The sequence below is a fragment of the Phaethon aethereus genome (assembly GCF_964289735.1).
Source record: "Phaethon aethereus genome assembly, chromosome: 1".
NCBI lineage: Eukaryota > Metazoa > Chordata > Aves > Phaethontiformes > Phaethontidae > Phaethon > Phaethon aethereus.
Genome location: NC_138575.1, coordinates 8380770 through 8402516, shown reverse-complemented (window position 1 = coordinate 8402516; position 21747 = coordinate 8380770). Strand labels below are relative to the sequence as shown.

The 21747-nt window shown below is 46.2% G+C and overlaps 1 protein-coding gene across 1 annotated transcript; it reads left to right on the top strand.

The window, feature by feature from the left end:
* Positions 1-1556: 1556 nt before the first annotated feature.
* On the top strand, positions 1557-20626 carry DCLRE1C (DNA cross-link repair 1C; the record flags this gene model as incomplete). The annotated part of the gene is made up of 14 exons (XM_082014252.1): positions 1557-1697; positions 1780-1831; positions 3834-3918; positions 9686-9745; positions 10375-10430; positions 11080-11181; positions 11796-11868; positions 12026-12166; positions 12705-12806; positions 13422-13558; positions 16261-16315; positions 17750-17838; positions 18702-18802; positions 19653-20626. The coding sequence occupies exons 1-14, from the start codon at positions 1589-1591 to the stop codon at positions 20624-20626; spliced, it is 2136 nt and encodes a 711-aa protein (XP_081870378.1). The 5' UTR covers positions 1557-1588.
* Between the last annotated feature and the right edge of the window lie 1121 nt (positions 20627-21747).

Sequence of the window (21747 nt, the reverse complement as noted above, 5' to 3'; positions counted from 1 at the left end):
GCCAGTTGCATGTAAAACAGGGCCAGTCAGTATGCTTGCCTGACTGAGCCGTGTGCCTGATCATCACAGTCCGTGTCACCTTCTTATATTTTCTTACTACATCTTTTCTTAACTATCTGTGTAATCTCACTCTCTATCCCGTGTGTGCATGTGCTGCAAGGACTAAGTACCAGCTACTGGTGAGACCCGTGTGAGTAAAAACTGGTGCCGGCTCCTGGAGTCAGGCCAGGGGAATAGGTGCCCCTGGCCTGTGGTGTCAGCTGCTGGAGTGAATGGGGGTCTTAAACTTCCAACCGCTGGAGCAGGAGCTGTCTCTCTCCTGAAAAATCAGCTGCTGAGGGAGGGCTGGCACAAGTGAAGGGCTCTATGCCAGCGGTTGGAGCAGGGCTGTGGGTGACAACCTGTGTGCATGGTGCCAGCTGCTGGGCAGGAGGGGTATCTGCATCTTCCCCAATCCAGGTGTATGTGGGACATGTATCCATACTCACTAGAGAACTTTAAGTTGGACTAGGTGGTGAGTAGGGGAGGGCCTCTGGTCCAGGCCAAGGTATCAAGTGAGCAGGGGCATCTGTGCTGGTGGAGACTTGTGAACATGGGGTGCGTGAGGGACAACTATGTGGGTGCACATTTGCTAGCGAGCATCAGGCTGGACTAGTGGGCAAGTAGGGGACCCAAGAGGCAGGTAAGGGTGCCTGGGATCTGTGCAGGGGTGCTGGACAGACAGGGGGGCCATGCTGCTGCTCGAGGGATCTGCAAATGTGTGCATGCTCATGAACCTAGAGAGTGGTATGAGTTTGCCCGCACTAGTGAACTTTTATCACTACCAGACAAAAGAGGAGGAAAGCATCTTGGCTGTGCTTATGTTTTTTGCAAGTCCTGTACATAGGTGCTGTTGAAGGCACATCTGTGGCAGCCTGTGTGGCCAGCCATGTCTGCAATACATGCTCGGCTTTGTTACTGGTAGAGCCTGCAAACCGGAAAGCAGCAGCTGCATCCCTCAGCCTGGGCAGAGGCCCCAGGTCCCTGGGCAGGAAAGGTCCTGGGCCAGAGCAGCTCGAGGAGATGCCCATTTCTTAGATCACTCAACACGAGTCAGCAGCCCCAGGGCCTATCTGGGGTCCTGGAAGAGTCAGTAAGAGATTTCCAATGACTTCCACAGACTTCACATGAGAACTTCTTGTATTTGCCAAGGTGTTCAGGCAGATGTCTAGGTCTGAGTCACGCTGAGTCACCGCTGTAACGCCACCCCGCTCCCACTGCCATAGCCACAACACCAGCTGCCCAGCCCTCAGACGACCCACCTCGGTGCGAGGGCCTCAAAGAGGGGCCTACTTCCGAGGAGGCCGGCGCGAACGCTGAGGCGCGATGGCGACGTTCCTCACAGCACTCCTCACAGTGCCAACGGCCGCCGCCGACCATCGTTGCTGGGCAACGGCCTTCCATTGCCCCTTTAAGAAGCCGTTCCCGCCTCCCCCGTCGCGCGTCCGATAGGCTGGCAGGAGGAGGGGATGCCTCGCGATTGGCTGAGAGCCGGGGAGGCAGTGCCCCCGGGGGTGAGCGTGGCGGAAGCGGCGGGCCATTCGCCGCCATGAGCCGGTTCGGGGGTCGCGTGCGCGAGTACCCGGCCGTGTCCATCGACCGCTTCGACCGCGACAACCTGCGCGCGCGCGCCTACTTTCTCTCGCACTGCCACAAGGGTGAGCCCCGCCCCCTCCCGTCCCCATGGCAACCGCCTGCGCCCCCCGCGTCCCCCGTGACTGCCGTGCCCTCTCTCCCCAGATCACATGAAGGGGCTGCGGGCGCCCGCCCTGAAGAGGAGGCTAGAGGGCAGGTACGGGCTGGCGGCGGGGCTGCTTGAGGGGCAGAGGGGACGGGACGGGACCGGCGGGGCTGCCCTGACCTGACGTGCCGGGGGCTGCGCCGGTGAGGCCCGGCCTCAGTGACTGCCTCCCCGGCCTGACCTGGCCTGCGCCGCGGCGTGCAGGGCCAGGAGCCCGGAGGAGGAGGCGGCTGGTTCAGAGCAAAACATGAGCAAAATCGGGTAAGGAAACTGCTGTGGATCAAAGAGTCACAGAACCAGAATGGTTTGGGTTGGAAGGGACCTTTAAAGGCCATCTAATCCAAACAGCCCTGCCACGAGCAGGGACATCTTCAAATAGACCAGGTTGCTCAGAGCCCCGTCCATCCTGACCTGGCATGTTGCCAGGGATGGGACATCTGCCACCTCTCTGGGCAACCTCAACATGAAGAATGTCTTCCTTCTATCTAGTTGAAATATGCCCTCTTTTAGCTTAAAACCATTACCCCTTGTCCTATGGCAATAGGCTCTGCTAAAAAGTCTGTCCCCATCTTTCTCATAAGCCCCTTTCAGCCCTGGCAGCTGCAGTAAGGTCTCCCCAGAGCCTTCTCTTCTCCAGGCTGAACCTCCCCAGCTCTCCCAGCCCGTCCTCCCAGCAGAGCTGTTCCAGCCCTCGGAGCATTGCTGTGGCCTCCTCTGGCCCCGCTCCAACAGGTCCATGTCTCTACTGTGCTGAGGGCTCTAGAGCTGGATGCAGGACTCCAGGTGAGGTCTCACCAGAGCGGGGCAGAATCCCCTCCCTCGCCCTGCTGGCCACGCTGCTTTGGGTGCAGCCCAGGACACTGCTGGTCTTCTGGGCTGCGAGGGCACATTGCAGCTCATGTCCAGCTTTTCATCCAACGGTACCCCCAAGTCCTTCTGGGCAGGGCTGCTTTCAACCCTTTCATCCCCCAGCCTGCACTGCTGCCGGGGGTTGCCCCAACTTATGTGCACTTAGCCTTGTTGAACTTCATGAGGTTTATAAACTTCATGAGGATCCCTGCTCCTATTCCGTGGAAGTGTGTTGGTGTGTGGAGGCAGTGCTGTGCCTGTACTGCGAAGGAGGCCAGCTGTGCTCTGAGGTGTATGAGCAAGTAGGTAGCTTGGGTAACTCCCCCAAGTTTGAGGGAGACAGTTACTCTGCTCTGGTCAGCACATGTGAGACTTTGTCTGGAGTACTGAGTCCAGTCCCAGGCTCCCCTGGACAAAAACATCCGTGTTTTGGAGCAGGACCACCAAGCTGTTCTGGGGCTGGAGCACATGATGTGTGAGGAGAGGCTGAGAGGTGGATGTCTTCAGCCTTAAGAATAGGAGACAACTGTGTATCGCCCTTTGCAGGTAGGGGTAGAGAAGGTGGAGCCAGACTCTTCTTGGAGGTGCATAATGAAAGGGCAAGGGACACCTTTTCCACCATGAGGATGGGAAACATAGGAGTGGGCCCAAAGAGGTCGTGGGTCAGGTCCTTGGCAGTCTTTATTTTATGATTAATTTATTAGATGTTGCACCTTCTCAAATGTCAGCAGAGAATCTGCTCATCAGGTCTCTGTGCACTGCGCAAAAGCTAGGGCGTTGTAGGCAGTATTCTGTGTTCTGCTGAATGTTAACTGTCCCAAATGCCTGTTCCAGGGAAAACATGCAGGTCTGAAACAGACCTTGGTGGGTACAGAAACAACCAAAGATAACGTGTGCATGTGACCATGTACCACACACTTTATTTCTGCACAAAAATATGCATGCATGGGCACACATAGGTAAGTCTTTGGATTTGCTGTGTTGAAGAAAATCCTATTCAACAAGGTGGAGTAACTCACCTTGGTTCCCCTTCTGGTTGGGGCAGAACTGCTCCTGCAGGCTTATGGCCCTGCAGGTCTCTTCAGATAAGAGAGGGGTCTGAGCACGTGTTTTGATGTACTAGGTGCCAGGTGCTGATGTGTTGTTAGATTGTTCCCTGCCTCTACTTCAAAAAACATTCACTTCTCTTTTTGTCTCCTCACAGCTTGAAACTTAAATTATACTGCTCACCAGTAACTAAGGAATTGCTGTTGACTAGCTGGAAATACAAGTTTTGGGAGAATCACATTGTGAGTTTTTGCTTATTTTTAAAGTAATACCTTCCAAGCAGTTGTCCAGGGAAGCTTCCCCTCCTCAGAAATGTCTAAGTGTTGCTGTTGAGACAGTGTTTCAGAGCTTAAGTACTTACATCAGTATGCCTTTCCTTGCTGCTTACTATCTAGGATTGGTTTATTGTTTACTGTTTAATCTTATTTTTTCTGTCCACAAAATTTTTCCTTGTCTCTCAACTTCAGCTTTAAATGTCCTTCATCTGTACATTGGTCATTTGTATCGCTCCTTCATTTCCTTACCTTGCCCAGGTCTCTCTGCTCCTGTCCTTATTTGATTTCTCTTTTGCTTCATTTGACTTCTTGTATTGCTTCGAGTATGTATAATATTTTAGTTATATTATTTGCCTTTTGCTTTTTTGGAAAATGGTCTATGTCTAACATGGAAATGTTTTAGTGATGTAAAATCACTGAAGAACTTAATTAGTTTACTTGATTTTCACTGTTTGGAGCCAAACTTAAGTGATCAGTGGTCATGTACGGATGTGACTTGTAGTCATTTCCTTCCTTTTGTAGATGCGGGCTTTGAAATTGCACGTGTTCCTTTTCGCATCTTACTGTATGTACATACATCAGCACATAGTGATTTTGCTGTATCCCCCAAGCAAGGACAGGAGAGTTTTCTAGTCAAGTGGAAGGTCAAGAAGGACTTCAGGCAAGCTGAAACTTGTTTTCTTGAGGGATTTATGGCTCAGAGTTTCCTTAAATAGGTTGTAAGTGTGGGTCTTAAGCTCCATATCCAAAGAACCTTACATGAATGGGACCTAGGAGGTAAGTCTGGGTAAGAGAAAAAAAGAGAAGTAGGGAGCTTTTCTATTCAAAGTCCTAGTTTAGTTGTGAAGCTGAAGGAGAAGATAACTAGCTTTATATGAAGCCTTGAAAAACAGAAAGATTTAATGATTTGGAGCGTGGGGTGCTAGCGAGGGTCCTCAGCCTGTTCCACCAGAGAAAGACCTCAAAGGAACTAAAAGAGGTTCCTGTAAGAGGGTGACACAGCTGACAGCACAGCTAAGTGCCTCTACACCAATGCATGCAGTACTGGCAACAAGCATGGGGAGCTGGAAGCCACTGTGCTGCTAGAAAGCTATGACCTTGTTGCCGTTACTGAAAAGTGGTGGAACGAATCCCATGACCAGAGTGCGGCTGTCAATGGCTACGGGCTGTTCATAAGGGACAAGCGAGGAAGAAAGGGCAGAGGTGTTTCCCTCTACATCAAAAAATGGATGGAATGTGCAGAGCTGTCTCTGAAAAATAGCCACAAGCAGGTCGAAAGCTTATGGGTAAGAATCAGGGACCGAGGCAACAAAGCGAACCTCGTGGTTGGTGTCTACTGTGGGCTGCCCAATCAAGGGGAGCCTATTGACAAAGACTTCCTACTCCAGCTACAGAAGGCATCGTGCTCACAGGCTCTCGTCCTGCTGGGGGATTTCAATCACCCTGACATCTGCTGGAAAAGTAGCACAGTGAGCTGTAGGCAATCCAGGAGACTCCTGGAGTGCATGAAGGATAACTTCTTGTGCCAGGTAACAGGCAGTGCTACCGGAGTGGATACCATACTGGACCTGTTGGTCACCAATGCATGTGAGCTAATTCATGACATCAGGATTGGAGGCAAGCCTGGGCTGCAGTGATCATGCACTGGTGGAGTTTGCACTCCTGCGGTATATGAGGCAGGTAAAGGGTAAACTCAGGACCCTGAATTTTAGGAAAGCAAATTTCCAGCTCTTCAGGGAGTTAGTCAATAGGACCCCCTCAGGGTCTCCTCAAACTGCCCTCAGGGACAAGGGAGCAGAATAGAGCTGGCAGATCTTTAAGGATGGTTTCCATAGAGTGCAAGACCTCTCCATCCCCGGGTGTAAGAAATCAGGCAAGGAAGGCAAGAGACCTGCATGGCTGAGTGGAGACCTGCTGGATAAACTAAAGGGCAAGAAGGAAATGCACAGGCAGTGGAAGCAGGGACAGGTATCCTGGGAAGAGTACAGGGACACTGCCCAGTTGTGTAGGGATGGGGTCAGGAAGGCCAAGGCGCAGCTGGAGCTGAACTTGGCAAGGGGTGCAAAGAATAATAAGAAGGGCTTCTACAGGTATGTCAGCCAGAAAAGGAAGGTCAAAGAAAGCGTCCCCTCCTTGATGAGCAGGACTGGCAAACTCGCAACAATGGATGAGAAGGCGGCTGAGGTATTCAACGAGTTCTTTGCCTCAGTCTTCGCTGGCAATCTCTCTTCCCACACCTCTGGAGGGGATGGACTGCAAGATGGGGACTGGAGAAGCAAAGTCCCTCCCACTGTAAGAGAAGATCAGGTTCGAGACCACCTGAGGAACCTGAACATACAAAAGTCTACGGGACCTGACAAGATGCATCCCAGAGTCCTGAGGGAATTGGCTGATGTAGTTGCCAAGCAACTCTCCATGATATTTGAACTCCAGGTGAAGTTCCTGGAGACTTGAAAAAGGGAAACATTGCACCCCTTTTTAAAAAGGGTAGCAATGAGAACCCTGGGAACTACTGACCTGTAAGCCTCACCTCTGTGCCTGGGAAGATCATGGAGCAGATCCTCCTAGAAGCTATGCTAGGGCATGTGGAAAACAGGGAGCTGATTTGAGACAGCCAGCATGGCTTCACCAAGGGAAAATCTTGCCTGACCAACCTAGTGGCCTTCTAGGATGGAGTGACCAGATCAGTGGACAAGGGAAGAGCTACCGTTGTCATCTATCTGGACTTCTGTAAGGCCTTTGACACGGTCCGCCACAACATCCTTCTCTCTACATTGGAGGCAGATGGATTTGATGGGTGGACTGTTTGGAGGATGAGAAATTGGTTGGATGGTCGCATCCAGAGAGTGGTGGTCAATGGCTCAATGTCCAGATGGAGATCGGTGATGAGCCGTGTCCTCACGGGTCTGTACTTGGATGAGTACTCTTTAGTATCTTCATTGGTGTTATAGACAATGGGATTGAGTGCATCCTCAGCAGGTTTGCAGATGACACCAAGCTGAGTGGTGTGGTTGACATGCCTGAGGGATGGGATGCCATCCCAAGGGACCTGGACAAGCTTGAGGCATGGGCCTGTGTGAACCTCATGAGGTTCAGCAAGGCCAAGTGCAGGGTCCTGCCCCTGGGTCGGGGCAACCCCCAGTATCAGTACAGACTGGGGGATGAAGGGATGGAGAGCAGCCCTGCCAAGAAGGAGTTGGGGATAATGATGGATGAAAAGCTGGACATGAACCGGCAATGTGCACTCACAGCCCAGAAGACCAGCCGTGTCCTGGGCTGCACCCAAAGCAGCGTGGCCAGCAGGGCGAGGGAGGGGATTCTGCCCGTCCGCTCCACTCTGCTGAGACCCCACGTGGCGTCCTGTGTCCAGCTCTCGAGCCCTCGGCACAGGAGAGACATGGACCTGCTGGAGCGGGGCCAGAGGAGGCCCCAGCAATGCTCCGAGGGCTGGAACAGCTCTGCTTGGAGGACAGGCTGGGAGAGCTGGGGAGGTTCAGCCTGGAGAAGAGAAGGCTCTGGGGAGACCTTCTTGCAACCTGCCAGGACTGAAAGGGGCTTATGAGAAAGATGGGGACAGACTTTTTAGCAGGGCCTGTTGCCATAGGACAAGGGGTAATGGTAAAGGGGGTAGATTTCGACTAGGTAGAAGAAAGAAATTTTTCATATTGAGGGTGGTGAAACCCTGGCGCAGGTCCCCCATCCCTGGGGACATCCCAGGTCAGGCTGGACGTGGCTCTGAGCAACCTGCTGTAGTTGCAGATCTCCCTGCTTACTGCAGTGGGGGTGGACTAGATGGCCTTTAAAGGTCCCTTCTGACCCAAAGATTCTATGATTATGAATCAGGGCTGTGTAAAAGGGACTCTGAACATCCCTTAGGCATGTTTGATATGTGAAGGAGCACAGCGTGCATAGGTGATAATTTTTTTAAGCCTGTAATTTTCTCAGACTCGCAGAAATAAAATGGGCTGGGTTTGTGTTGTTTTTTTAATTGGTGTTGGATGTTTTTTAAATTTTTATTTTTAAGCTTGTGTCCATTTGCTTCCAGTATTCCTTGAGTTTAACCTAGAAGAAGAGATTCTTTGAGGGGAGATATCTGTAAGCTGCTAGGAGTTTGTATGATCAATAAAAGGAAAGTAGGCAATGCTGGTCCTGACATCCCTGTTTGAGGAAATCTTTATCTGGGAAATGGTGTCAGCCGAAGATGAAGCACAATTAGCACAAATCAACACAATTTAAAAAGTATATAGATGTTTGCAGCTGCTGCTTCCAGGAGTGGCTGCTGGTAATGGCATGAGCTGCACAGGCCCTAAATCAGATAGCAGCTGTTGGATGTCTTGTTCACAAGGTTTGTCTTACAACAAATAAGTTTTCTACCTGTAGCATGACTGGGAAATGAATTAACATCTAATTTGATATTCACCAGACTGAAAGAAGCAATCACAATGTCATCTCCCAGACAAATGTTTTTATGATTTCCAGTCTGACCTTATTTGTACGTATGGCATGAGAGGCTCTTTGAATCTGCTGCTGGCTTTAACATTTAAACTATCAAAGATGAGGGGAGAACTCTGCTGGAGATATTATCATTCATACTTATGAAGCTAAACTGTGGCTGTCAGCAAAGAATACTTCAGGCAGTTTAGATCTAAAACTTGACAATTATTTCACTGCAGTAGGAAATTTGAGAATTACTGAGAAATATTGAGCATGCAGAATTTAGATCAGCCTCTTGAATTTATTCAGCTTCAGAATTTGTAGATGGTAATATCAGTATTGATGTTTAAAAAATCAACTCTTGTTAGTATAAAATAGTTGTTGACACACATATCTGTGTTTTGGAGCAAGTTCTGAGTTTAATTGGTGGTGTGGTTTCTGGTGGAGAAGCCAAGTGTTACCACCTTTGTGTCGATGAGCACCAGCTGAATAGATCTCATGCAGCTGCACAGAAATTTGTGACACAGTGTCTTGTGAAACCACATGTGCTGAGGACACCGCTCAGCTGAGAAGCTGGAGGCTGTACCAAAGGAACGTAATGACAGGAGACTTTCCTTTCACTTTGGCTTTTTTGGGGGCAGGAGAATTATACACAAATACTGTCTGAAACAAAGAGGGGGGGAAAAAAAACCCAGGAGGGTGGGAGAGGAGCCTGCATAGCAGTGCTAATCTTGCAGATGGCCACAGAGCATGTGTGTTGCAGGACTCTGCTTTAGTAGAGGATATGGCAAAATAAGGGATTAATTGCAGTCTATAGATTAATCACCCCTACACAAACACAGAAATACCCACTACATGTGATTTGTGGGTTCTGCTTCTAGTAATAAGGAACAGTGAGGAGAAGTTGTGCTGTAGCACAGAAACTTGTCCGAGCAAGATCCACTGGTGTGCTCTGAAACTAGGATGTCTTGGGCTTTGCAGTCATATGCAAAAATAAGACATATGATCTAGCTAGAGAAACCAGAGCTGTTGCTGTTAGAGGTCCAACATATTCTACCTTTTTCAGGCATGCACACCTTGACTGGGGTATCTCCGTTTCATTTTTAGACAACTTTTAGAAAACTTTTTTGTCCACTGGAAATGGAAATTCATTACTTACTATGGGAAAATGAACTTAACTTTACAGGCTTAGCATTAGCTGTAGTTGGTGCTAAAGATGTCTACATACTGAATACTTAGCCATAAGCATGAAATAAAATGTTCAGTAAATCCTGTAATGCATTTATTCATTTTGTTACAGGTTGCATTGGAAGTTGAAACTCCAACTCAGATTTCTTTAGTAGATGAAACATCTGGTGAGGTAAGTCACACACACACAAAAATTTCCTATATTTCTAGTGGGCAGTAATAATGTTTAAATGAGCATGGAAAATGGATCTTACCTGTAACATCTGAAGTGGACAAGCTATTTTTAAAATGTACGTTCCCCTTCCTCTCTCCAGGATGTGAAGCGACAGGAATTCTTCCTCCCCATTTTGTTCATATTATCATAGCATTTTTTGGGGTAATGTATTAGTGATATTACTTACCTTTTTCTCTTGTGATTTTTTCACCTCATATTTCCTGGCTTATTTTAACAAGTTTTAAGTGCAGGACTTAAAGCTCAGGTAAAAGCCTGGTAGGGCATCTCCAGGCAAAGTGTATTCTAAGATGTTTCCATGATGCTTGTTCACCAGGAACCAGGGATGTAGGACTGGCTTCTGGCTGAGTGGCTTTCATGAACACCATACAATATTCAGTCATCTCTTCTGGCATGACAGGGTGGTCGTTGCTCTTCAGGGCTTGTTGGAATGGGAGGAGACTTTTCTCTTTGTTCAAAAGCAATGCTAAATGCTGCAAGAGGCTGTGGGGAGTAATGTGTTGCTATGTTAATGAAAGTATTGGTAGTACTTAGTACAGTGTGAAAATAATGCTAACCATCTCTTCCAGAAAGAAGATATAGAGGTGACCCTTCTACCAGCTGGTCACTGTCCAGGATCAGTCATGTATGTCTTTTCAATACTCTCAATGTCTCTGCTGAGAAATTTGTCCTATTGAGTTCTCACTAAGTACTGTTTTTTTTCTAACTAGAAAAAGCTAGTGAATTTAAAATTCTTACTTGGAGATAATACTGTTGTGGCAGGGCCCACCAGCTTTGGTCAAGGTTGGAAAACCCCTGTACTATCTGGGATCTGTCCAGACAGAAGTTGTTACCTTGGTGGGACAGATACTTTTCCCCATGCCTATGAATAACAACTTTCTTGATTTCAACTGTACTTAAAAATGACATTCAAAACTATGATTAAAAAATAAATCCTTCATTTTGTAAGCATGACATTAAAAAGAAGGTGCCCAGCTTCCTGGTTACAGATGCCTAATAGATTCCTTTGGCTGCAACAGACAGCTCGGCTACCCTCACAGAATCTGTGAGGCTTTTGTCTTCAACTCTGACCAGCCTAGGCACAGGTTATTTTCTAGACATACTGAGTTGGAATTACTGGGTTTATCTGAAATTATTCTAGGACCAAATTGAGCCCAGTATTTCTACTACGTCACACATTAATCACGTAGACTGCTCTAAGCAAGGTAACAATTTGACACCTGGCATTTAATGCTTTATATTGTTGAGTTTGACCAAAGTGTTTCTGTTTGTAGGTTTTTGTTTGAAGGTGCAAATGGCACTGTGCTGTACACAGGGGATTTCAGGCTTGCAAAAGGAGAAGCAGCCAGAATGGACCTGTTGCACTCAGGCACCAGGTGAGGCTTCAGCTGGGTTACCAAAGTGTGGGCAATGTAAATATCTAGTTGTTTTAGTAGACACATTCTCTGGGTGGTCCAAAGCTTTCCCTTGTTGCAACAATCAAGCTAGGGAAGTCATTAAAATTTTATTAGAAGAAATAACTCCTCAATTTGGAATCCCCCAGAGCTTATCCTCTGATAACAGACCTCATTTTATTTTAGAAATAATCCAAGGAATGTCAAGATTCCTCCAATTGAAATGGGATCTACATACCCATTGGAAACCACAGTCTAGTGGGAAGATAGAAATAATGAATCAGAGCCTTAAACCACAAATTTCCAAATTATGTCAAGAAACCCATCTTAAATGGGTAGATACCCTACCAATTCATGGGATTTAGAAAGAATAAAATATCACCCAGGCATGGACAATTCAGCAATAATGTACTCCTTTTCTTTATTTTTTATTCTGATTAAATATATTTGCAGTCAGGCAACACTGCAGTTACAAGCCCCTTTTAACTTGCTCTTTGTAATAAAGAGGAAGAATGGCCTCCTTTTGAAGAGAGAGGAAGTGGTAAAGCTGAGTACTGTGATGCACTGCTCACTCTGGTATCACATTTCTCTTTCAGAGTAAAAGATATCCAGAGTGTGTACCTGGACACCACTTTTTGTGATCCCAAATTTTATCATATACCAAGCCGGGTAAGTCTAAATAAGCTGTGAGAGCTTAAAGCTGCTAATTAACTAACCATCCCTTTGTTAGGTCAGTCTTGCAAGGCAATACCATTTTGCATTACCAAATCACAGCACTTTGGAAGTATCTTCAGTGACAATTCACAACATCTTCTGAACTTTTCAGGAGGAGTGTTTAAACGGGATCTTAGAGATAGTGCGAAGCTGGACCTCACTGACTCGCTATCATGTCGTGTGGCTGAATTGCAAAGCTGCTTACGGATATGAATATTTATTCATAAACCTCAGTGAGGAACTTGGAATCAAGGTAACATTTCTGTAATTTTTGTTTTAGAATAGGCCCTCGGGAATGATTGTGGCCAGCCACCAAGCTGGACGTGGGTTTTCAGAGGATTGCTAGATGTGAAAGATATGCATGCTTTCATTAACCACACCTAAAAAGCTACACTTGTGCCCAAAATGAGTTAACTGCTTGATTTCAGTTTAGAACATCTGGGCTTTCCAGGGAGAAGTTAATCCTCGGTTTTCAAGCTCAGTGTTTACCTCTCCCTTTTATCTCGTGAGTGATAAAAGCCTTCTCATTTGCACATGACATTAATAGTTAGCAGATATATTCTGACTTTCTTTGATGAATATTCATCTCTCTTCAGCACAGGAGGTGTGTTCTGTTTGCTCTAGATGTCCAAGTTACTTTTGGCTAACCCTTCTCCACTTGGACAGTGGGTAGTAATTGTTTAAAAGCCTACCAGCATTTGTTGAGAGCAGAACTACATCTGTACAGTTGTTCCAGCTGCCGTCTGGCAAACACATTGACCTAATTAAGAGTAAAATCTGCCTTTCTCTAGGTACATGTGAACAAACTTGATATGTTCAGAAACATGCCAGAAATCCTCTACCATGTTACTACAGATCGACACACTCAGATTCATGCCTGTCGACATCCTCGGGTGTGTATCGTTTTGCAAGTTTGCTGTGAAAGACTGGTTATAGGTGCTAATGTTTTTGTCCTACTGTGCTAATGAAGACTTGGGGCAAATGGTGTCTTAATTTAAAAATACAATTTTCAAAGTTTCAGATATAGTTAAACTATTTCTAGTATCAGTTAATACATTTTTCCCTTTTTTTCTTTTAAACTTCCCTTTTTTTCTTTTAAACCCACTAACCAAAGTTCTCACTCTTCTTTACTTAAGTAAGACAAGCAGCAGATTAGATCAGCCAGGTATTATCCATTTACATGTATTGGAAGCAGCTCATATGGTGTCTCCTGCAGCCATGTGCTGTGTGCTTCTAGTGCATGGCCTTCCCTTTCCAGGGTGTCTGTCAGGCTGAAGGCTCCAACGTGGAGGAGAGCAGGTAGAACTGCAGATGGGGCACGTTGGGGCACTGGTCTCTGTGGTTGATTTACTTTGTCAGCTGCACTACAGAAGCAAGATGCAACAGCAAAGAGTGTTTCAAGGGAGTTGGAATTGAGATGAAAACTTGGTCTGGCTAGATACTATGTTGCTCAATTTTTGGGGTAAAAAAGGTCAGGATTACTCTTAATTTTATATTGCATTTGCCAGGATGATGACTGCTTTCGAGGGAACAGGCTGCCCTGTGGGATGACTTGCCAAAATGGAACACCCTTGCACATAATCAGCATCAAACCCTCCACTATGTGGTTTGGAGAAAGGATCAAGAAAACCAGTGTAATAGTGAGGTGAGCATTTGGGCCATGCAGAAAGCTGCTGTTTCAGGTGCGTTGTCCTGGTTTCAGCCAGGGTAGAGTTAATCTTCTTCACAGAAGCTGGTGTGAGGCTGTGTTTTGGATTTGGGATGAGAAAATGTTGATACCGTGCTGATGTTTTGAGTTGCTGCTGAGTAGTCAAGGACAGTCCAGCTTCTCGTGCTGGCCTGCCAGCAAGAAGGCTGGGGGTGCCCGGGAAGCTGGGAGGGGACACAGCCAGTACAGCTGACCCAGGCTGGCCAAAGAGATATTCCATACCATACGACGTCATGCTCAGTATATAAAGCTGGGGGAAGAAGAAGGAAGGGGTGGAGGGACGTTTGGAGTGGTGGCGTCTGTCTTCCCAAGAAACCATTACGCGTGATGCAGCCCTGCTTCCCTGGAGATGGCTGAACCCCTGCCTGCCCATGCGGAGTGGGGAATGGATTCCTTGTTTTGCTTTGCCTGCGTGTGCGGCTTTTGCTTTACTTATTAAACTGTCTTTATCTCAAACCATGAGTTTCCTCACTTTTACTCTTCCGATTTATTCCGCCATGGGGGAGTGAGCGAGCGGCTGCGTGGGGCTGAGTTGCCAGCTGGGGCTAAACCACAACAGTCCTTCTTGGCGCCCAACGTGGGGCACGAAGGGTTTGAGATAATGACAGGTTTGATTGGAATGTGCTAGATAGAACTTACAGCTGTTATTGCTCTTTAGCTATTAATTGCCAGGCCCCTGTGCTTGCCATGGGTTTGCTTTCCTTATGTATATTAGTCTAGTACTCGTTAGTGGCTGCTTTTTGCTTTTGCTGCTGCCGTGCTGCTGTACTGCTTATAGTCTGCCTCTGCTGGGCCTGGGAAGATTTTGATAACAGCAATGGCCTTGAGCCTGCGCTGGCAGATGGCCAGGGCATTGCTGCTTTTTTTTGTGCTGCTGTACTGGACAGGCTGGAGCTCCAGTGTGAACCTGAGTCGAAGGGACTGTGACCTGTGAGTGAGTCCATGTGGGAGCAGGACACCCCAAAGCGTCTATGGCTGTGCGTAAGCCCATGCCAGAGAAGGTATATCTCGAAGCATCTGTGGCCATGGTTGTGTCTGTGCCGCAGCAGGTATACCTCTGATGGGATTGCGGCACAAGGATAAGTCCACACTGGAGAAGGTACATCTTGAAGCGTCTGTGGCTGTGGGTAAATTCATGTTGCAGCAGGTACACCTTGAAGCATTAGTGGTTGTGCATGAGGCCGTGCTGGCGCACCTCAAACTGTGTGGCCATGGAGAAGCTCTCGACAGTGCAGGTACGTTCTTGGAGGGACTGGAACTATGAGTAAGACCATGTTGGAGCAGATTTATCTCTGGAGGTAGTGTGGCCTGTGGAGGTGGCCATTTTGGAGCAGGTGCACCTCGAAGTGACTGCAACTGTGGATAAGTCTATACCGCAGCAGATATACCGCTGGAGACACTGTGGCTCATGGAGGGGACTGCAGTCTGTGGATAAGTCCAAGCTGGAGCAGGGGCGAGGGGAGGAGTTCATTGCAATGCTAAACTCTGTGGTCCAGTACAAAGGTGGAGATTGTAATGGAAGTACCTTTAAACTGTTGTAACCCATGATTTGAGTTGCATGCTATAGGAACTACTATAGCAGGAACCACCTGAACCAATGGAGGACAAGCCTTACAAGAAGCAGTGCAACTGCAGCAGTGACCTGACCTGAGCTGGCTTTGGTGCCCAGTAACTCCATGCAACACGCCATCTCGCCTTTCCTGAGTGACCACCATAAGGGATGGAGCCCGAAGTCATGGACTAAATTAACTCAATGGACGTTTCATGGACATTTGTGCACATTTCATGGACATTTTGCAGGGAGGTCTATGGACTAAGGGGACGATAATCTGTATTATATTAAAGGATGGGACGGGGAGTGGTGGTTAATGAGGTTGTATTGGATAGTGTGGTGCCTGAGCATGACGTAAATGGTACGGAATAAGAAAAGGACTGTCGTGGTTTAGCCCCAGCCGGCAACTCAGCCCCACGCAGCCGCTCGCTCACTCCCCCATGGTGGAATGAATCGGAAGAGTAAAAGTGAGGAAACTCATGGTTTGAGATAAAGACAGTTTAATAAGTAAAGCAAAAGCTGCGCACACAAGCAAAGCAACACAAGGAATCCATTCCCCACTCCCCATGGGCAGGCAGGGGTTCAGCCATCTCCAGGGAAGCAGGGCTGCATCACGCGTAATGGTTTCTTGGGAAGACAGACGCCATCACTCCAAACGTCCCTCCACCCCTTCCTTCTTCTTCCCCCAGCTTTATATACTGAGCATGACGTCGTATGGTATGGAATATCTCTTTGGCCAGCCTGGGTCAGCTGTCCTGGCTGTGTCCCCTCCCAGCTCCCCGGGCACCCTCAGCCTTCTTGCTGGCAGGCCAGCACGAGAAGCTGGACTGTCCTTGACTACTTAGCAGCAACTCAGAACATCAGCAATGGTATCAACATTTTCTCATCCCAAATCCAAAACACAGCCTCACACCAGCTTCTGTGAAGAAGATTAACTCTACCTTGGCTGAAACCAGGACATGCGTATCTTGTGCGACGCTTGTGTAACTGAATCTCGAAATGGACTTTTTAAGAGTAATTATGCTTGCCTGTTGACTGAGGATAAGAGCAGTTATCTAATTTTTGTGCCTTTTTTTTTTTTTTTTAGGACTGGGGAGAGTACATACAGAGCTTGTTTCTCTTTCCACTCTTCATACAGCGAGGTTTGTATACTTTTAGTACTGAGTATAGATTGATTAAAAAAAAATAAAGGAGCTGTGATTATTTTGGCGTGGATGACATGACTCGTCATGATAAAAAATCTTTTTGGTAATAAGACATAACGGGATAGAAAGTTCTGGATGCTGAAGGCAGAGAAATCTGTTCTAATACAGCTGCAGAAGAACATGTCAAGGTAGGGCAGGATGACAAGCCTATTTTTTTTGTTCTCTCCAAGTATTGGTCACTGCTACAATTGTTTTGGCTGCCTTTCTATTTTAGATTACTGTGTAACTGTGCAGTGCTTAAAGTTTGGAATTTTGGCTTTCAATGCATTGTTTGTCTGCTGTGACTCAGTTTTAGGTGGGTTTACCTTCTTTTCCCTGCCCACACATTTAAGCAGAATTTTCTCACATTGTAGCTGCCACTGTTACTCCTCTTTCTGTGTTAAAGACTAAAACAAAATTGGTCATGGCAGCATCCTCTCCAGAATCACACGTCTTCATTTAATATATGCCTCCATCCAGTTCTTAAAATGCTTCTCTCTCCTAAGAAACTGAACTGCGACTGGACCAGTGCTAACGATCAATACAGCCTTGCACGTACAAAATGGAGATTATTTAGAGCCCTAGGAAGACAGTCCTGTTTTTAAGATCCTGGTTAAGTTTTAATTTGCTCTGCCATGGAGAATTTTAAATGGAGGTACTAGCGTAGTACATATAAGATGGCAGCTTTGCTGGCAGAATATGGGGGTTAGTGTGTTGTAACAGACTCGTAGCTCCATGTGCAAAAATAGATGTGACCTACTGATCTATATAGCTAGGTGTAATCTGCAAACTTGCAAGTACTCAGCACTGATAAAACCTCAGCTGGAGTGCCCCAAGCTGGACACAATTCTGCAAGAGATTTACTGTCTGGAGCGCATTTAGAAGACAACAGAGTAAGGCTTGGAAAAAAGTGACATGTTTTGTCATATGGGCTTTTACAGTGGACTGAAGGGAGACTTTAGGAAAAGTCTTTGAGGAAAAGAATACTGATCTGCACAACTAGGGGCTTGAAGTCCCGTAAGAAAAATGCAGGTCTGAAAAGATCTACAACATGAGTAAGGACAGTGAAGTGCTGGATACATTCCCTAGGAACAGATCTGTCTAGCCTTTTCTTTAGAGATAGTGATGGTCTGCCCAGTAGTTGGAATTGCTGTGAGGTGGTTAGGTGAGGCCGAGTTCTCAGCATCCTTTCAGACCTGTTTTCTTGTTCCAGAGTAACATGGTATCACATGGACATCCAGGTATCCACATGGATAGAGTTTGGCTCCTGGGTCACATTGGTCTTTACATGAGACAACTGGTAGTACTTGTGGGTGTTCTTCGATCAGTGCCGCCATTAAGTGAAATTACAGATGTAGGTTGTTAAACTGCAGCTTTTTTTCTTCAATTTAGATTAAGGATTTCCTGAGCTATATCTGTCCTGTGAATGTGTATCCCAATGTGCTGCCGGTGGGTGGGACAGAAGACAAAGTTATGGAAATGTAAGTGACAAGTGCCGACTGAACGGAGGTGATCTGATCTCTGTCCTTGGAAGGACAACCCCCCTCCTGAATCCCAGCTTCTCAAGCAGGCTGCTGCCTTTTGCTTTACTTGTCTGATACTTCAGATTTTTTTTTTCCCTATATTCAGTGCTGAAAACTTCAGCTTTGTGAGGAACACGTGTATGTTGTGCGAAGTCTGAGAGTTTGTATTCCACGCACTGCTTCTATCTAGGTATAGAGGCTTTTCTGCTGTTAAACTCTATTTGGGTGGAATCTGAACACACATTCATCTCATTTTATTCTGTGACCTATTTCTTTTTGTCATGGCTACTTCTCAGAAGTTTCTTTTAATGAGAATTTCTCTGGGGACTTGAACTCCTAGCCTCTGTAGAGTGTCACGGAGGCCTGTACTCTTGTGCTGTTACAGATGCTGGCAGCTTAGAACACGCTCTTGTGGAGCAGAAGAGTGGTGGTGTCACTCAGTCTGAACAAAATGAAGACTCGTTTCTTTGTTCTTCTTTCTTTTCCTCCTTAGTAAGAAAGGAGATGCAATTATTGAATGAAACTGCAAGTCAGATTTTAAACCCTCTCACCTTGTCTTCTCTAGGGAAGGGACTAAAAGATAGTTTCCAAATGGTGTACATGCTTTAAGGTAAATATATAAAAATGACAGATTTCTACCTGTCAGCTGCCTAAGCTTACCAATGAATTAAGAACTTTTCCCTAGCTATTGCTGCCTTTGCTTTAACACTTCTGCTGCAGTGCTTGTGAAAGGCATGAAGCAGTGTATTTCGATCAAGTTAAAAGCTCCTGAAAGTATCTGCTGAGTTCTAAATAGTAATTGCTTTTCTCGTTCACCTCAGATTAAAGCCATTATGCAGGTCGTACAGGAGAAACATGGAACCCAGGTACAAGCCCTTAGGAACACTGAAGAGAGTCCACAAGAGAGATTTGTCTGATACAGGTGAGGGTTCTGCTGGTGCAACTGTGCCTTAAATCAAAGTCTGAGACAAAGCAGAGGTGCCCGAAGCCACGGTGTTCACCATAGTCTGTCTGTGTTCAAAGCAACAGTTAGAAAGGAGAAATACATATTAAATGAACTTGGGTTTTAGGAGGGTGAGAGAGCACTAATTGTGTAAAAGCGTACTTGTTTGCGATCATAAAACGTACTTAATGCTTAACAGCCTTTTAAGTTTCTGGAAGAGTTTGTTTCACAGTCCTAGACCATCCCTAGTAAAGTTCTTTCTAATGAACTTTGCTTGTATCGCCTCCTGTGGTGTTGGGGACAGAGTGCTACTGTCGGTGGAATAGCTCCTCTTCATGAGCTCACACTGCTGGCTTTTTAGCACCTAGGAGCTTTTTTAACTTACAGTGGTAAATGGATGCTGTACGTAGCCTCTGGAAAGCCACTAGAAGAGTACTAGAAGAGAACTCTGAAGAAGAACTAGAAGAGTACTCTGGGCCTACTGCGTTCTCTTTGGCTGCTTCTGAAGTGCCAAGTATGCAAAGGGTGATACAGTCCTTGCAAAACATATCAGAGGCCTGAATAAATGTGCCTACCACGGCTACATCTGATCTGCTGTAGCTTATATGGAGGGTGACAACTAGCAGCTTTCCTTGGAAGGCACTGTGCTGCTAGTCAAGGCATGGCAAACCCTGTCAATAATGTCCTGCTGAGTCTCCATCTGGGTTGAAGAACTTTTTCCTCTCTTCATACTAAATGAATTTTTATTAAATCTTTGCTCTCAATAGAATTTTATCAGAGATCTGAAATTTTCTTAGTGTTTTTTTTTCCCCTGTTCTTTTCTTGACAGATGAAGATGATCTCTTTGAATCAGAGTTAACTTCTGCAAGGCCCAAGATTCCAAAACAGCAGAAAGAAGAGAGCAGGCCCTCCAGCACAGGACAGCCTGAAAATGCTGAAGGAAACATCAATGAGAGCACAGAAGGTTACAAAGCAACCACAACTTACACCTCCCTCAAGGTAGATTTTATGGACTGTGAGGAATCAAATGATGATGAAGAGGAGGAGGAGGAAGAAGAAGAATCTGAAATAAATACAGTTCAAGTTCTTTCCCATGAGCCAGATGCCACTTCCACATCAAATTTCAATGGAGTAACTAGCGATGAACAGGAGTCTGATGCTGATGTCCCTTGCTGGGATGCATTTTTTAAGTGTAACAAACTAGAAGAAAGCTCTGAAAATGAGGACAACTTCCCATCGTCAGCAGATGCTGGTGGGTCCCAGTCACTCTTCAGTGATTCGGATGGAGTAAGCGACTCAACACACATCTCCTCTCAAAATTCTTCTCAGTCAACACACATATCAGAGCAGGGGAGCCAGGGCTGGGATAGCCAGATGGACACAGTCCTCATTACCTCCCAAGAGAGAAACGCCTTGGACTGCAGCAGCTTCGGCAAAGGTGGGAGCAGAACCGCTGTTTCTGTGTTGCAGGAGACTGCCAAGGATGGCCAACCTGACAACAGTAGGTGGAAGCCACTGGGTCAAAATAGATCTTGTGTCTATGATGTTGCCTGTGACTTGAAAAGCAAAGACTGTGAGAAAGATGGAGAAGCTGGCACTGCTCACGTTCAAGAGGTGCTGGTGGAAGTAAGTGACAAGGCCAGGACTCCTGATCTAGAACTGAGGAGGGGCTCTCAGAGCTCCTCTGACTTCGAAATTCCCTTGACTCCTGATGCTGAAGTGCCTCAGCCAGAGAAACTGCACTGCTTATACAAAAAGCTAGCAGCAGGTGAAAACATACTCAATGAGAAAAAAGTCTCCTGAAGACAGGTATAACTGACTGCATCACGATAACAAGTACCGAAATTTGTTTATTAAACCCTGAATAATTTTTCCTCTTTCGTGCCAACTACTATCTGCAGCTGTGCTAATTCATGCAAATTTTACAGAAATATCTGACTGTCAGGACTAGAAATGTACAGGGTAACTTTACTGGTCCTTCCATGAAATACTGAAAAGGAATTATTCCTGGGAGGGGCTGTAAAAGCTGCCTGCCTCCCAGAGTTCAGTTCTCCAGGACTGAGTTAAACAAATAACAGACCAGACAAAACTGCATGTAGAACACTAAATGAAATTTAGTGGTTTTTTATCACGAGCTCTAAGAGCTTGCCTTTGATATATATGTGATCTTGGGTTTTAATGAAATACCACATTTTTAACTGGGGGCAGGAACATGGCATCTTTCAGGAATGACCATGCAAACAATGTAATAGTTACACTTGGACTTTAATCTTGAGTGTTCATTGCAGTCATTTTTTTAAAACAACTGCAGAACAGATCACAGAATTACTGAAAGTGTTTGGGTTTCTTTTTAAATCAAGCAGTCTCTCTTTACACTGAGCAGGTGTTGCCATCCAGTGTAACTCCTGAATGAGCTACTATATACCCATTGTCACAAATGACTTGTCATCAGTTCTTCCACATTTTAGGTGGTTCTGAATTGTTTTAAATTTTTAAAATAAAAAAAAACCTGTCACATGTGGTTCCAAAGCCACTAGGAGTAGCCTGCTCTGGAGGCTCACAGCAACAGGCGCTAACCTGGCATGCTGGACAGGTTGTTACATTACTAAAGGCTCTTATATTACCAAATTTCACCTCCTCTGCAACATTCTGTTGATATCACTGAACTGAGACACCTTTAGATTTCTCCTTTCTATCAAGACAATAGATTGTCCATGCACGTATGCTGTCAGAACAAACTCTTTGCCAAAATTCTTAGCTTCTAAAATGGAAATGTGATTCATTTTTTTGTTAAATTGCAGTGCCTGAAAAAATGCCTAAATAGCAGAAGTCATCTCTAAAAAGCCATGTGGTATCCCAGCCCTGAGGTCTCTGAAGTCCCAAAGAATTACGCAGACTTTTAGTACGCCAGCTCTCCCCTCTGT